Genomic DNA, 16,318 nt, shown 5'->3' with positions numbered 1-16,318 from the left:
CCGCAGAGAAGGAGCAAAGCTCTAAAACACGACCACAGAGAAGCGCAATGTTGGGCGACGTGTTGAAGTCCCCAGGAAGAGAGTGTCAAGGACGCAGCGGAGCAGCAGGGTGACTCTGTTGAGCTTGAGGCTTTCTACCAGCCCTGGGGGGTTAACCAGTCTTATTCCGGGGGCGGGGGGGCTTGATTCTAGCCAAAGAGCAAGTACACGCACACACGCACATGCACACACTTGGAGCAAACCAGGTACGTTGATAACTGCCATCCGCCATTTTGCTCAGCGGCAGTGACTCAGTGGGTCATTCTGTTCCAGCGGATACAGAGCTCCACTTTCACAGACATCCATCCCTTCTGGGGCCCTGGGGGCTCAGCAGTCGAGCATCGGCCTTCGGCTCAGGGTGTGACCCCGGGATCGAGTCCCAAGTAGGGGTCCCTGCATGGAGCCTGCTTCTCCCTCTGCCTGGGTCTCTGCCTCTCTCTTATTTATAATAAATAAATAAATAAATAAATAAATAAATAAATAAATAAATAAATACATACATACATACATACATACATACATACATACATACAGTCTTAAACATCCCTTCTGCCTTCAAGCTCATGAAAATGTTCTTTGAATTAAAAAACAACCACATAACTCCCCACACACGATAAGGGGCAGGTGGGTTACGGGCCTTCTTGTCGGTAAACCTCAGACCGCAACAACCCCGCCTGCCAAGGCCGGCTGAGGATGGTGCAGCGAGGACACCTCCGCTGTAGCCTAGCACCGATTTGTCTTTTCTCTCTTTTTTTTAAAGATTTTTATTTATTTATTCCTGAGAGACAGAGAGAGAGAGGCAGAGACCCAGGCAGAGGGAGAAGCAGGCTGCATGCAGGGAGCCCGACACAGGACTCGATCCGGGACCCTGGGGTCATGCCCTGAACCCAAGGCAGACGCTCAACTGCTGAGCCCCCCAGGGGTCCCTGTCTTTTCATTTCTAAAGCCTGGGTGGCAGGAATGAGTTGTAAGGAGGAAAAGCTGGTATAAGCGCCCTGCATTATTAATCATGCTGCACGTAAACGCGTTTTTCCTCTGGCAGCAAAGCCTTTTGCATACGTGGTAATTACGAATAAACTTTTTAATGTGTGACTAGATCCCCTGGAGATACGCGCAGGCTTTCTTGTCTAAATCACTTCCTCAAAATCCCTTCCTTGGAGTAACTATAAAATCAATAGTATAAAGTATAAACCTTCTTACGTAAAGAATCTTTTCTTAAAAAATTCATACCCAGGTGGGAACCCAAACGCAGCAGAGACGGGGGCGGCGTGAGCGCCCAGCTCCTCGGGTCAGCGGGACCCCCCATCGGGGTGACGCCAAGCCGCCCGCTGGAGTGGAGCTGCACCACGGCCGTCCTTCTCCCGAGCCGCCCGCCCGCCCCCGGCTTCTACCGGGAAACTCACGCCGAGTCCAAGTCCGAGGGCCGGACGAGGAGCAGGCAGCTTTACCTCCTGGCCCCAGCTGGGGGTCCCCAGCCGGGGAGCTGCACAGAAACATGCAGGGACCTGCACCTCATCCGGGAGCCGGGGAAGAAGGGAGGACAAGGGGTGGGATTGCAAGGCCCCGGGGGTCAGAGGGGAGGCTGCGGGGTCTACCTGGCTTGGCCGCCCTCCGGCGCGTCTTCATCTTGGGGAAGGACGGCCACGAGTAGTTCAAAGGGGAGTCCGAGTCCGAGTCCATGTCTCTGGCGCCGAAATCAGCAGACGCGCCAGGACACTCGGGACACTCCGGGTGTCCCCGGCAGGGGCCAGTCTCCCGGGGTGAAGGCAAGGGCTGCGGGGAGGCTCCGGCGCGGGCCAGGGAGGCCGGAGGGACTGAGGGGGCTGGGGAGGCCGGGGTGGCCGAGGAGCCTGGAGGGGCCAGAGGAGCCGAGGAGGCCAGGGAGGCAGGAGGGGCCAGAGGGGCTGGGGAGGCTGGAGGGGCCGGGGAGGCCGGGGTGGCCGGAGGAGCCGAGTTGCCTGGAGGGGCCGGGGAGGCCAGGGAGGCCGGAGACGCAGGAGGGGCTGGAGGGGCCGGGGAGGCCGGGGAGGCCAGGCTTCCTCCAGGCAGCCAGCGCGGAGCTGGGGAAGGAGCTGCAACACCAGGCCAACCTCGGGGGGCGGGGACGGGGCACCACCGCCCAGTTATCCAGAAGGTCACCAGGAGCCAATGAATCATTAACCCCCCTCTTCCCTGGGCCGGAGATGGAAGTGAAGACAGGGCCTGAGCTCCGAGGGAGCGCCCACCATGCAAGACAAGCCTCCTTGCAGGCGCCTGTTTGGCTCTGGAGCCGGTGTCGCTGGTGGGCGGAGGCCCATGTGCGGGGCAGCTGGGGAGCTCAGGCCGCCTGGGGCACAGACTCTTCCAGAGCGGTCTGTCCCGCGCCACGGGCAGTGGGGTGGCCCCTGGGAGGCTGGGTCCAGGGCTCAGCAAGGCCACGCTCTGCATCCCTCGCTCTCCCCTCGTGAGGAGTCACCCACCTCCGCTTTGCACAGTCGGGGCGTCGGCTCCACCGTCTCGGGACCGGCACCGACACAGGGCCCTGGGCACCCGGAGAGCCGCCCCTCAGTGCCCCGGACTGTGGGCTCCCCGCCGGGAGGCCGCCCTGGCCCAGGCCCCACCCCGTGAGCACCAGCCACCTGCCCCACGAAGGCCCAAGCGACACGAGCCGCCTCCTGTGATGCCCCGACGCCCAGGAAACCAAGAGTGGGAATAACGGGGAGGCCTGCGGGTCTGAGGCGGTGGCGCCTCACCTGACCTGCCTCTACCGGGGGCACCTGGGGGCTCAGTCGGTGCGGCGTCCTCCTCGGCCTGGGCCCTGACCCCGGGGTCCCGGGATCGAGTCCCGCGTTGGGCTCCCCGCAGGGAGCCTGCTTCTCCATCTGCCTGGGTCTCTGCCTCTCTCTCTCTCTCTCTCTCTCTCAAATAATAAAATAAAATCTTTTTAAAAAAATATTCTCGGTCCTTACATCAAGTAAGACAGTTTTAGTGCACGTGGACCTTTAATATAAAATAAAATAATACAATAAAATATTGAAGTGGGGATCCCTGGGTGGCGCAGCGGTTTGGCGCCTGCCTTTGGCCCAGGGCGCGATCCTGGAGACCCGGGATCGAGTCCCACATCGGGCTCCCGGTGCATGGAGCCTGTTTCTCCCTCTGCCTGTGTCTCTGCCTCTCTCTCTCTCTCATTCTGTGTGTGACTATCATAAATAAATAAAAATTACAAAAAAAAAAAATCTTGAAGTGTTTCCATTCATTCTCAGTTTTACAGCTTAGAAAAGTACCAGGGACACTGCAGGCATGTGATAAATGAATTAATGATTACACTACTCTTGGCAGTGTGGATGGAAAAGCTTCTTTACATGTCACCTGTAAATGTTATTTAATAGACTGATTAAAAATATGTATTTAAAAGAATTTTTTTGACTCAAGTATGGGTGACACAGGGGATCCCTGGGTGGCTCAGGGGTTTAGCGCCTGCCTTCAGCCCAGGGCGGGATCCTGGAGTCCCGGGATCGAGTCCTGTGTTGGGCTCCCTGCAGGAGCCTGCTTCTCCCTTTGCCTGTGTCTCTGCCTCTCTCTCTCTCTCTCTCTCTCTCTGTGTGTGTCTCTCATGAATAAATAAATAAATAAATCTTTAAAAAAAGAAAAAAAAACCTATTTAAAAAAAAAAAGTATGGGTGACACACAATGTGATATCAGTCTCAGGTGCACACAGTGATTCGACAACTCTGCAGGCTACACCCGGCAGCACCAGCCACCACACAATGGCTATGTCCTCTACCATTGGCTCTATTCTCTACACTATAGAAAATACACGGCTCACAGGAGTTCCTGTAGCTTTGTATCAAGGGTTTAAAAATATATTTGTGTTTTATTCATCACAATAGTATCTTTATCTGAAAAGATAAAAGAGCAGTAGTTGTGAGGGGACAAAGCCCACTGTTGTCCAAGGCTCCAGGCAATACCCGGGGTGTACCTAGATCCATGGACTCCTGGCTGCCTCGGCGAGGTCTGTAGACCAAAGAAAGGGAAACTCCAACTGTTTAGACAATCATCACACTGCAATGGAAGTGTTGGATCAGGAGATAACATTATCTTTCTCGTTTTTCACACATGGTTAAGTTTTAGAGCCACTTAATGAGGATAAATCCCAGGTCAACAAACTACCAGAGCTGCTCCTCTCTTGACCGTGATGACTGGTAGATCAGAAGAAAGGCAGGACAATCCCAAGAGAAACACGAAAAAAAAAATCCTTCTGAAACACATTTCTAGTACTTGGGGTGCCAAGGAGATTCATATTCATCTAGTCCTCCCCAAAGCACAGGTCCCGTTGACCAATTATCTATAAACTGATTATCGACAGGAGTATTATTCTGACAACAAAAAAGTACATGTGAGAAGCTCAATAAGATTTTCTAATTTGATTTACTAACATTCTTAAAGAATGATAAGATTGCCACTGACCATCTATATATCATTCATTTAACACATAAAGTGAAGTAGAAAATACTGTTTGCACACCTCTATTTTTAGGACAGCTCATTTTCTTGCTTAACAAAGAATTTCTCCCAAATGTGGGTCACTTACCCTCCTTGTTTTCTAGAGTAATTAACTTTTTTTTCCCCTGTTGTGCCAATATGATTGCATTTAAATTAATTCAAGATGGTATTTACGTTTCATTCATAGTCAATGGATTGATTCCTTTGCTTTCCCTGGCTGATTCCAACTGCAGTTAGCAGAATTCAAGGATATATCCCAAGGCCACTTTCTCATCAGATATCATGCAACTATTACAATACAAGAGTGTGAATAATTTCATCAGTCTTACTGTGCCTCTTTTATACTTTTTTTAAGATTTTATTTATTCATGACAGAGAGAGAGAGAGAGAGAGAGAGAGGCAGAGACACAGGCAGAGGGAGAAGCAGGCTCCATGCAGGGAGCCCAACGTGGGACTCGATCCCGGGTCTCCAGGATCAGGCCCTGGACTGAAGGCAGCGCTAGACCGCTGAGCCACCCGGGCTGCCTGTGCCTCTTTTAATTAGAAAATCCTTAGAAAATTACCTCTGTATGGTTACAATCACCCAGGGCAGGCGCTGTTGCCTGGAGTTTTCAGCTGTGGGGAAGAACCATGTGAAAGGGAAGCTTCCCTTGATCCTCCTCATGTCATCACAACATGTCACCCACCTTTCAATCTTGGTGAAATTCATCTTCCTTAGAAGAGTATTTATATTTTGATTTGAATTACAGTATTTGTACAGTTTTCTTATTCTCCAGTGAGACCCAAAAATGCCTTGAGTACAAGAGCTATGTCATACTCGTATTTTTAAGGAGCCACAAGCTAAAAAGAAAAACTGTGGGGTTTGGAGCCATATACCATCCGGGCTTGGAGAGTGGCTCTGTCACTTATTTACTTAGTGACCCTAAGTCACTTGTATTTTCCGATCCTCAGTTGTCTCATCCACACTATAAAGAGTTGTAAGGATCAAATGAAGTCGTAACAGTAGAGAACTTCATATAAGTTTTCATTAAGTTTCAGCTTAAATATTAAGTTTCCCTTTCACTGTATTCTCTTGTACATTATAGACACTGAAGTATCCTTATGTTTACCTCAGGAGTAAAGACTTGATTTTCTGAAACCTGAGACGTGCAAATGTGCACAGAAGTTCCAAGACAATCACACCAAGACTGAAAGAGGAGGAGGACTTGTTTTGCTTCTCCGCTCCATTGTGTGACAACCAGAAACCACGGTTTCGAACACTGCTGGACACCATTCTTGGAAAAAGTCATTGAAAAGAACAGACAAGAGGAGGTAAGACCCCTAATGCCAGAACAACAAGCCTCTGCTGGTTCACTTCGGCTAGCACGATGGCAATAGCGTAGCCTTAGGCGAAAATCAGAGACTGTCAGGATCTTCCTCGAAATTCCTAGAAAGCACTGTATCATCTCCTGGAGTTCAACACAAGCAGCACGTCTTTGCTGGAGAACCCTGTGACTTTTGTTACGCACCAAGCGAAATGCTTGGCTTTTACTGGGGGGCGACGGTATACAGAAAATATGGATTTTTAAATGCTTAGCTCAAATCCATGTGCTGAAGATGCGCTCACTCTGAGAAGCACAGGGGGACTACACATTCAGTTTTTTTCTACTGTGAGCATGTGTTGCTGCCACAACTTAAGATTATTTTTTCCCGAACTCTTCTGTGGCACAATATTCGATCCGGGATCTTGGCCGGCGCGGTGGCCAGCCAGACCTGGAGCCGTGCTGCAGCCGAGCCTGGGCCCAGAGCTGGAAAGCACTGTGATCCCCTAGCAGAGGCTGCGGTTCCCATCCCATCGCTGCCTCCCCGTGGGGGGGGGCGTCCCCCCTTCCCTCCCCAGTCCCCCAGGAACGCTGAAACACGCTCACGCTGCTGACTTCACCAAGCCTTCATTTTTTCCACTCACCCCAGTCACACACGTACGCTCCACGGGGGTCAGGCTCAAGCCGTCTTCCGTCCAACGCGGGACACACCGGATAAATCATGGTAGGAAAACCAACGTCGCTCTGAGCGTCCCTGAACCTGGTCCGACGCACCCAACTCCACTCACGCTCCCGAGTGTCCCGTGCTAAGGAAGCAGGGGTGTCACCTTCCAGGAGCTTCTGTAACTTGCCCGAAATGCTGGCATCTTGTTTCACAGGCCTCCAGGACAAACTCAACGTTTAACTGGAAATCGTAATTGCTAACCAGACACACACTTTTATTTCGTCCAATTCAGCCTTTTAAAAGTAGAGTTAGGGCAGCCCGGGTGGCGCAGTGCTTTAGTGCCGCCTTCAGCCCAGGGCGTGACCCCGGGGTCCTGGGATCGAGTCCCGCATCGGGCTCCTGCATGGAGCCTGCTCCTCCCTCTGCCTGAGTCTCTACCTCTCTCTCTGCGTGTCTAATAAATCTTTAAAAAACATACAAAAACTTTAAGAAAAAATTAAAAAATAGAAGTAGAGTTAGCAAGGCAGCAGCAATTCAAGCTATCTCCAACCTTGCTGATGCAGTCATGGTTTGCACGCCTTCCTTTGTGGGTGGGATTCCAAGAAGGCAGCTGGAGCTCGCCCTCCCTCCACATTCCCACAGCTGTCCCCTTGCTTAGGCTTGATGCCACCACCTTCTCCTTGGCACAGCATCTGCTGGGGCCCCGCTACCAAGCTTCTATTCTTAATCATATTTCGCCCTGCACACTTGAGTGAAATGGGCAAATGGACTTTCTTCCTTCTTAAATTTCTCTACTGACCCACTTCATCTATGTTCTCTAAATCCATTTCGTCCGAATGCTCTGCTCTCAGTCTCCAGTCCACCTGCCTATAATGTGAAGGAAACCCCAAAATGAGAAGTTCCACTCTTCACTCAGCACCAGAGTTGGACCCCAGGCCTTCAACTGACATATAGTCTTCCCTTTGAACAAAGTCCCAGCCCTTCAACTGATACTCGCCCCCAGGAGGCGCTTGCAGCACCCACAGAGAGCAGGGGTGAATGTCCCATCACCCTGAATGTCCTCCTACGACTCACTGAGGTGGTTCGGAGGCACTGGCTTGGATAAACGTACCAGCGATGACCCCACCACCACCCCCAAGGCATCATCTCTGCAACCAACGGTCATTTTCAGTATGTGAACCACTGGCCAGTGTGGTTTTTGATGCCTTGATGGCCAACAATACAAAGGGAACCTCCAGGGCAATAAATTAAATAAAAGTCACCTCCTCGGTCACGCTAGTCACACATCACACACACAGTAGCCACAGGTGGCTACTGGCTACCATTCTGAACAGTCCAGATACAAAACATGGCCATCGTCGCAGCACGTGCTGCTGGAGCAGCACCGCTGGAGCTTGTGAGCACACGCTAAACTAACATCATACTAACATCATTTTAAATAATACAAGTCAGCCAAGAAAGAAACCTCTACCGTGCTGACGTTTATCAGCACGTCCTTGGGGACTGAGCAGAACATAAGTGCAAATAAAACGGCACAACAGTTTGCAAGTGGCCTTGTGGAAAAGCCGTTTCGATTTCCAGACTCCGGCTTATCACCCAACTGTCGCTCACGGCTTCCTGGCCCAGAAGGTCCTTTTAAGACCCTATTATCAGTTTCTCTGCATAAAGTCGGGTACCTTTTTTTTTTTTTTCCAATCCAAAAAAGTCTAATCCAAAGAAAGAAGCAGGGACGCCTGGGTGGCTCAGCGGTTGAGTGTCTGCCTTTGGCCCAGGGCGTGATCCTGGAGTCCTGGGATCGAATTCCGCATCGGGCTCCCTGCATGGAGCCTGCTTCTCCCTCTGCCTGTGTCTCTGCCTCTCTCTCTGTGTCTCCATGTATCCATGAATGAATGAATGAATAAATAAATAAATATAAATAAATAAGTAAATAAAATCTTTAAAAAAAAATAAAAACAAAGAAAGAAGCAAATATCACCACAAGGAACGATCGTGGCCCTTTTCATCACTCACTGGGGATGAAAGCTCTACAAGGGTGTCTCAAATCATTTAGTACAATCCTCCTCAGACCCAGTGACATTACTGGCAAAACACACCGATTAGGTCGGGCTACTCCATCCTCTTCTTACCCAGCAAGTACGCCAGCTAGAGAAGGGAATCTTTAAAGGTGAAAATTAAAATGACCCCATTTAATACTCATAAAAAAAAAAAAAAAAAAAAAACCGGCCGATGCTCCTCCCCCACCAGCAGTTTGTCTTGGTAAACACTCTTCAAAGCTAACATTCCTAGGAGCACGATGCAATTTGCAGATGAGGCATCCTGTATGCGTGAGCAACGGCTGTGCTCTGAGTTTAATGGCCTGCGACAATCCTGTAGATGGAGATGTTTGCTTTCATTTCTGCTTCCTCTTCCCCTTCCTCTCCTAGAGGTGAATTATGGCCCTTACCTTATAGAGCAGAAATATCAAAGGTGTGCACATTGCTTGGCAGGGTCTTACTTTCTGTTTGATTTCAGGCCTTCTGAAAACATCCCTGCTCGTAGCCAGGCTGCCAGCAGCACGGCCAACGGATGCCGGCGGTGGTGCTTCCTGCCACACTTTCTCTCCACGACTCCCCCACTGCCGTCCCTGCTCTGCCCGTGCGTGCCACGCATGCCCACAACACTCCGCTGGCCTCCAGTGGGACTCCCGTGCCTCTGGGCCCCCAGGCCCACCCACCCTCACGGTTAAACTCGCCCTTGGGCATCTTCCTGGTCTCCCCCTTTTGCGTCCGCCCGAACCCTCCACGAGCTCCAGCACCAGCTCACTCACAGCGACACCCAGCTCCCCTCCACTCACATGCGTTCCGCGGGGGGCGCAGCCTCGGCCTCACTCAGGGAAGGAACTGGGAAGCTTGTACGTAGGTGCCTTCCAGTCAAGCCCAGAGGTCTGGGCGAGTTTATGTTCATCCTCTGGCCTCCAAGAGCCTCATCAGGCTCCAACTCCAAGGGGAACTCTGGGGCCCACATTCGCCCTCCAGGCCTAGCGAGCGGCCACAGGGATCTGAGGAGACGCCCTAGGGAGCTGCGACTAGACTTTGTGGGCAGATGAGAAGGTCCAGTCCCAGGAAAAAACTACCTTCACCTCTGCCAAGAGATCGCCTAGTGCCCAGAGGCTGCACCCAGCGACAGCATCTGGTCCTTCCCCAGGCCAGGGGAGGACTGCATGGGCTCAGCTCCAAAGGTACCACAGCTGGGTCTCAAAATGGGCAGGAAGCCCGGGGTTCCAAGGCCGGGCAGGGGGAGCCGGGAGTCTCAGGCCCACCACGTACTGTCGCCAGGGGCCTCAGCCCCTTCCTCAGCCGTGCTGGCGGGGCCCACCTCCGACCAGGAATGAGGCAGCCAACACAGGACACAGTCCACGCCAGACTCTGGCTCAGAGTTCCACTGCTTGGAAGCAGCCTCCATTGCTTTGCCTTTGCCTTTTTTTTTTTTGGTTAAAGGATCATACGTGGAGACTCAGTCCCTGAACTCAAGGTATTAATACTGCTGCCGCGACAAGACTTCATTTTGCATTGGTTTCAAAAACTAGACAAAGTTCCCAGGAGGGAAGATTGTATTTTAAGATTTCTTTTCTTGAATAAATAAATAAAATTAAAAAAAAAAAAAAAAAAAAAGGCAGCCCGGGTGGCTTAGCGGTTTAGCGCCGCCTTTGGCCCGGGGCGTGATCCTGGAGACCGGGGTCGAGTCCCGTGTCTGGCTCCCTACATGGAGCCTGCTTCTCCCTCTGCCTGTGTCTCTGTCTCTGCCTCTCTCTCTCTCTCTCTCTATCATGAATAAATAAATAAAATTAAGAAAATAAAAATAAAAAGATTTCTTTTCTTGGGGTCCTGTCTGTACCCAGGACGTGCACACGGGGATGCTGTATCTGGAACATACCCAAATCAAGACTGTCCTGGCCGTCGTGTTCATGGGGGTCAACGTCCGGGCTGTCCACACGCTGGAAAAGAGGTTTTTGACAAAAATCACTTCTGGGCCACAATTGGGTTTACTCTCATCAACGCAGGAAACGTGACCTCAGAAAATATCCGTGAGGACGCGTTACGTGTCTCGCAGCACGGGCGCGAGCACAGGCTTGCGCTCGATTAGCAGTCCTCAAGGGCTCCAGGGAAGACGGGACTGGGCCCGCGCGGAGGCCCACCTGACAGCCCTGCACAGGTCCCCTTACGCCCACAGGCTGTCCCCGGGCGTCCCCCTGCAGCTGCCGTGCGGGCAAACATCTGTAGCTCCCACTCTTTAAGGAAAAACTTGCTTTGGAAAAAAAAAAAAAAAAAAAAAAAAAAACTTGCTTTGGAAAATGTATACGCTTGGGTTGCGTACACAGCCGTGAGCCAGAAAGGCAGCGGCTTCGGTCGGTCAGCCCCGGTCCAGAGCAGAGGCTGACAGTAGGTAGAGCCAAGTGAATTTCAAGTGCACGTGAGATGGGGAACACACTTCGGGGGGCGTGGGGGGTTCCGCTAGCTATCACCACTAGTTCTTCACTTCTACTTCAGCTCCAAAAAGAAGCCCCCCCCCCCAAAAAAAGAAAGAGGGACAGAGAATCATTACCTTTACATCCTCCTTTTCAGGTGATGGCCTGCCGGTCACCAAATTCCTAATCTCTGCAAAAGGAATAATCGTCATCAGGATCTGCTGATAGAAGTTTTCGTTAAAAGAAAAAAAAAGAGGGGGGCAGCCCGGGGGGCTCAGCGGTTTAGCGCCGCCTTTGGCCCAGGGCGTGACCCCAGGTCCTGGGATCGAGTCCCGTGTCGGGCTCCCTGCATGGAGCCTGCTTCTCCCTCTGCCTGTGTCTCTGCCTCTCTCTCTGTGTCTCTAATAAATAAATAACATCTTTAAAAAAGAAAAAAAGAAAGAAGAAAAAAACCCCCAAACTAGGTAACAAATAGAAAGAGCTGCCCGAGGAGTGGTCCGAGCGGAGCTAGCCTGGATCAGGCTTCTTAAAAACCAACCCTCCGCGGAGTAGGAGATGCCCCGACTGCCACGCTGCGGTAATATCTGGGGACCAAGAGGTTAACAAGCCCAGGACCTCTCGCAGGAAATCCTGATGGGGGAAAAAAAAAACATCATTAAATAAACAAAGGCCCCTGATGCAGAAGGAAGACAGCTCACAGGACGAAGGCTCTTCCAAATAGGCCAGATTCTAGGGACGTGCGTAGGACCTACCTACACGTGTCCCACGTGTCCAGCTCCTCAAACACCACAACTTTCGTGTTTCAAAAGGGCCTCATTCATCCCCACTGAGGCTCAGCCTTGCCCGGGCGTCCCTGACGCCTCAAGGCCAGCCCGACCCTCGGGCTCCCACCCCGGACGGCGCCAGGCCGGGCACGCGCAGGCGCCCTTCCTCGGAATAACGGCTTTCCTGGAAACTCCAGTGGTCGGGATGCCCCGGGCTAAACAGGAAGGTTCACTTGAGGGGTATTTTTCTCTGGGTCCTGACCGGTTCTCTTCGCACTCAGCTGCCGTAACAAGAGCCACCATTGCTGATACATAAGCACCAAGCAGGGTGGGGCCTGAGGAAAAGGAGCACTGGACACCCCGGGCAAGGATGGGGAGCAGGGCCTTGCCCAACCGCCCCTGGACCTTTGGGCTGCCCTGCCCGTCGCCCACCCAGGGCCCCTGCACCTCGCCATCCTGTTACCTAACGTCACCCAAGCCCTCCCGTCTCACGTGGATTTACTCATGTTGCCAGGACCAAAGCGAGGAGTCTCATTCATGGCTGGGTTCTTTGTGTGTGTGTGTGTTTTAAGATTTTATGTGTTTATTCCCGGGGGCCCAGAGCGGAGGCGGCGCCGGGGAGCCCACGTCGGTGTGCACCCCGCGCCTGGCCTGCAGGAGGCAGCACCGACCCGCCGGCTGCGTGACGCCCAGGGGAAGCCTGCCCAGAACCGCATGACCCAGGGCTCCACGGGGTGGGAGGCGCCTACAGAAAAGACGGGTTTTTGTTCTGAAACACAACACACCCGACCCCTAAAAGCTGGGCTGCTGCGGCGGGGAGGGCCCCGAAATGAGAAAGGGAGGGCGGCAAGAAGCAAAGGTCAACGGACACTCCGGCCCAGGCCTCCGGGCGCGCTGGGTTTTGTCCTGCTTCCTCTAAAGCCTTCTCACCCCGCGTGCTCCTCAACTAGGCTCCCGCATTTCTAAGACACGTGGAGGGCGCTGGTCAGAAGGGACAGCACACGTTTCCCCAAGACTGAGCTGACCAGGCCGCGGCACCCGACAAACCCAGCCTGGGCTCACAGAGGCCACGTCCCTCGGGGGCCCGGCCAGATCCCACCCTGCCCATTCCCACCTTGCACCCTGCCGGCCCACGCTCTTCTGTGCCGCCAACTGCAGCTTGCTTTTGTTTCAGGTATAATCTAATCTAATTAATGCAAATACCAGAAGCTGTTAAGAGAGACAAGTGTTTATAAGATTTGTACTGAGTTTAAAAATAGCTTCCAAAGTTATAGAAGCTTTACGCAAGCACCACTGAAGATACCTGGGAGCGTGTATAGACCCGGGATAAGGTCTATAGGCGATCTTTAATTAATCTGGGACTATACACAGCTCCGGCCTAGAGCTTTAAAAGAATCTGGCGCTCATTCCACCGGAGGTCAATCAAACTGCTCTAGGAGAGTTTCTGCTAAATTACCGGGATCCTCTTACACTCGGTCAGCTGTGACACCAAGGGCGGTAGTGCAACCGAACCGCCCATTGCCATGGCAACCTCCAGCCAATAATGATATCGGTAACATCAAACTATTCTGTTTTAAAGGCCCATTAATCTTGCCCTCACAGCCCACCCAGAAGGATTATCCCCTCTAAATCCGATTTACCAAACTTAATAAACATGTTTTCTTACTGCTAAACTCTAAATGGAACAACAAACGAGCTCTAATATTCATGGTCACCAGTGACACTGTACCTGCAAACGGGGTTTTCAAAAACCAGGGTTAAGCGGCTATAAGATTATGACGAGTGTTTCTGTTAAGAAACAGAGGAGCCTAATAGGTCCCAGCTCTGTGTTAAGTCTCACTGTCCCCTTTTGACGACTGGGACCTCAGAGGCCACACCTACTGCAAAGCAAGCGCTTACACTGGACACACAGGCTGATCAGGACTCTCCTTTAACTGCCCTTTGCTGGGTCGTCTGGATCTGCCCAGGAAGGAGGCAAAAAAATAAATAAATAAATAATTCAAAAAAATTAAAAATAAATAAATACATAAATAAATAAATAAATATTCGTGATGGGAGCCAGCCAGACTTCTACCGTCTGGATCCTCCCAGGAAGGAGGCAAAAAAATAAAATAAAATAAAATAAAAATAAATTTAAAAATTTAATAAATAAAATAAATAAATAAATAAATATTCGTGACGGGAGCCAGCCAGACAGCTATCGTCTGGAGTCTGGATCCTCCCAGGAAGGAGGCAAATAATAATAATAATCATCATCATCATCATCTAAATAAATAAATAAATAAATAAGTAAGTAAGTTAAGTAAGTAAGTAAGTAAATCGTGATGGGAGCCAGCCAGACAGCTACTGCATTCTTGGTTCAGGTTCAACCGTCCACGATGGAGTCAACACCTGGGCTAGATGGGCAGGGCATCACCAAAAGTACATCGGGAACCGAGGGCCATGCTCTCAGCTCATGCTGCCTGCCCCACAAAGGCCCAAGGGAACTCAGAGGGGTTTACAGGGTTTGAATGGATCCTTTCCTCCCAACAGATGTGAGTTCTGGGGAGGCTGGCCCGACCCTTAGGTGCCGGGAGCCAAGCGAGAGCCTGCATACTGGAGGCACCAGATGAACGCTTCTCTCTCCAGGGGAACCTACACCTGGCGGCCCGGAACAGCAGAGGAGTTGTTGGGGATCATCAGGCAAAGCCGTGGCTCAGGACCGGGATGCAAGAGTTGTTCAAGTTTCTGAAATACTAACTCAAACACTCTGAATCCCAGCCCTGTTGATCCCCACTTCCGAGCTGCCAGACTGATGGACAGAGGACTGCCTTTCCCTCTGCTTCCTCCCGCCCCTCCCGCCGCTTCCCCTCTAAGGACTCCGTGTCAACGCATCGCGCCAGTGATTCACCCGGGTGTGCATGTCCAGTTCACGAGAGGCCGGGGCTGAAACGGCGAAGGGAACAAATTTGAGACACTCCTCTCCATTCGGCAGCTACTTTAATGCTGTGCCCTCTGGTTCAGCATCCCAGTTACTCTATTTTTTTTTTGCCTAAACGCGGGAACACTAGTAAAATCCATCTTGTGGGCTTCCCAGCATAAGCAAGGACTAGGAGAAAGGACAAGGCCCTACCTACAGAAATACCAGCATCAGCCCATCAGTCCACTCTTGTGAACAGGCTGGGTCCCTGCTGAGCCCCGGGACCAGCCAAGGCCAGGACCAGCAAGGCCAGGACGTCCAGGCGAGGGCAGGCATTCGGCACCAGAGCAGAGCAACTCTGGATGGATTCTAATTTTCCTATTTGCACTCTGCATCCTCTCTAAAGGAACTTAAGAACTCTTTTTTGAAATACTTTTAAATTACTTGTGATAACTTTTTCGAGCCACAAAAATAATTAAGGAGAAAAGAAGAAATAAAACCACCACTAACGTTTTAGTATATACACTTCCTTCCCTACATGCATATTTTTGTAACAGCTTTAAGGCATAATATTATACTAAATATCCATTTAAAGTGTACATATAATTCAATTATTTTTGACACATTTGGAGTTTTGCAATTGTTACCCCTTGAGAATGTTTTCTTTACCCCCAGGAAAGAAATCCTGTACCCATGAGTGCTCACGCCCCAGACCTCCCCACCTATCCCCACTCCTGCCCCAGCCAAAGGCAACTACCAGTGTCCTTTCTGACTTAATGATTTGTCTGTTCTGGATATTTTATATCAATGGAATCACACAATACGGGGTCTTTGGTAACAGGATTCTCTCACACAGCATAGTATTTTTAAGGTTTTTTTTTTGCATAATTTACCAGCAGTTCATTCCTTTTTATTGCCCAAGTGCCATTCCATTACATGGATGAACCACATTGTGTGTGTGTGTGTGTGTATATATATATATACACATATACACATATTTTGTACATATATATAGAGTATATTACTGGGTCATATGGTAACTATGCTTAATATTTTTTCTTTTGCTTATATTTTTATGTTTTTATATGTTTTTATAATATACTTTTGGGTTTGTTTTACATCTCCAGTCTGCATTTGCCCACGCCCCATAAAAGTCTCCAATAGTGAATAATTTACAGGGGGTGGGGGAAAAAAAAAGATTCCCTTAGCCCAAAACTTTGGTTGCAACTATCACATAAACAAAGGCTCTAAATGATGACCTCTCTGCACTGAGGGGGGCACTTGATGGGATGAGCACTGGGTGTTATTCTAGATGTTGGAAAATTGAACACCAATAAAAAATAAATTTATAAAAATATAAATGAATGAATGAATGAATGAATAAATAATAATGACCTCTCATACTGAGGTCACGATTTAATTTTCCTGATTTACTCAACTGTTTGAATAAAATGAGGCAAGTCATACTTGAATGATATAAACAACATTCATTTTTTGTCTTGTGAATACTTTTCTGTTCCCCCGACTTCCCACTTGGATTCTACTGGAACTCAGGAAAGAAACTCTTCAGCTCTACTTTCCACGTAAGCTCATCTCAACTGTATTGGACTCCTGACACGGGCTCAGTTCATGCTAGTCCTTGCCTCCAGGCTGCTCATCTGACCGTCGGGAACCGGTACCCATGGTGCGTCTGGACAGAGCTTGTTACAGCAAGGCGACTTCTGAA

At 50.5% G+C, this 16,318-nt stretch overlaps 1 protein-coding gene across 19 annotated transcripts in view; it reads right to left on the bottom strand.

The window, feature by feature from the left end:
- ARHGEF28 (Rho guanine nucleotide exchange factor 28) overlaps window positions 1-16,318 on the bottom strand; it is a 288,373-nt gene that overhangs the window by 118,786 nt on the left and 153,269 nt on the right. For 15 of the 19 annotated variants that reach the window (XR_012031376.1, XR_012031375.1, XM_072826802.1 and 12 more), the window contains 2 exons: window positions 11,067-11,119; window positions 10,398-10,458 (listed from right to left, as the gene is read on the bottom strand). The exons of 1 other annotated variant lie outside the window; for it this stretch is intronic. Coding sequence is in view for 15 of the 18 variants with exons in the window: in XM_072826802.1 (XP_072682903.1) it covers window positions 10,398-10,458; window positions 11,067-11,119 (114 nt within the window). In the remaining 3 variants the exon portion in view is untranslated. Of the gene's footprint in view, window positions 1-1,634; window positions 2,027-8,928; window positions 10,131-10,397; window positions 10,459-11,066; window positions 11,120-16,318 lie in introns of those variants that run through there. 3 more of the 19 variants (XM_072826815.1, XM_072826807.1, XM_072826808.1) reach the window with 3 other exon arrangements.

This window comes from Canis lupus, chromosome 5 (genome assembly GCF_048164855.1).
Source record: "Canis lupus baileyi chromosome 5, mCanLup2.hap1, whole genome shotgun sequence".
Lineage (NCBI taxonomy): Eukaryota > Metazoa > Chordata > Mammalia > Carnivora > Canidae > Canis > Canis lupus.
The sequence above is the reverse complement of the archived record's forward strand: the minus strand, read 5'-3'. Positions and strand labels throughout refer to the sequence as shown.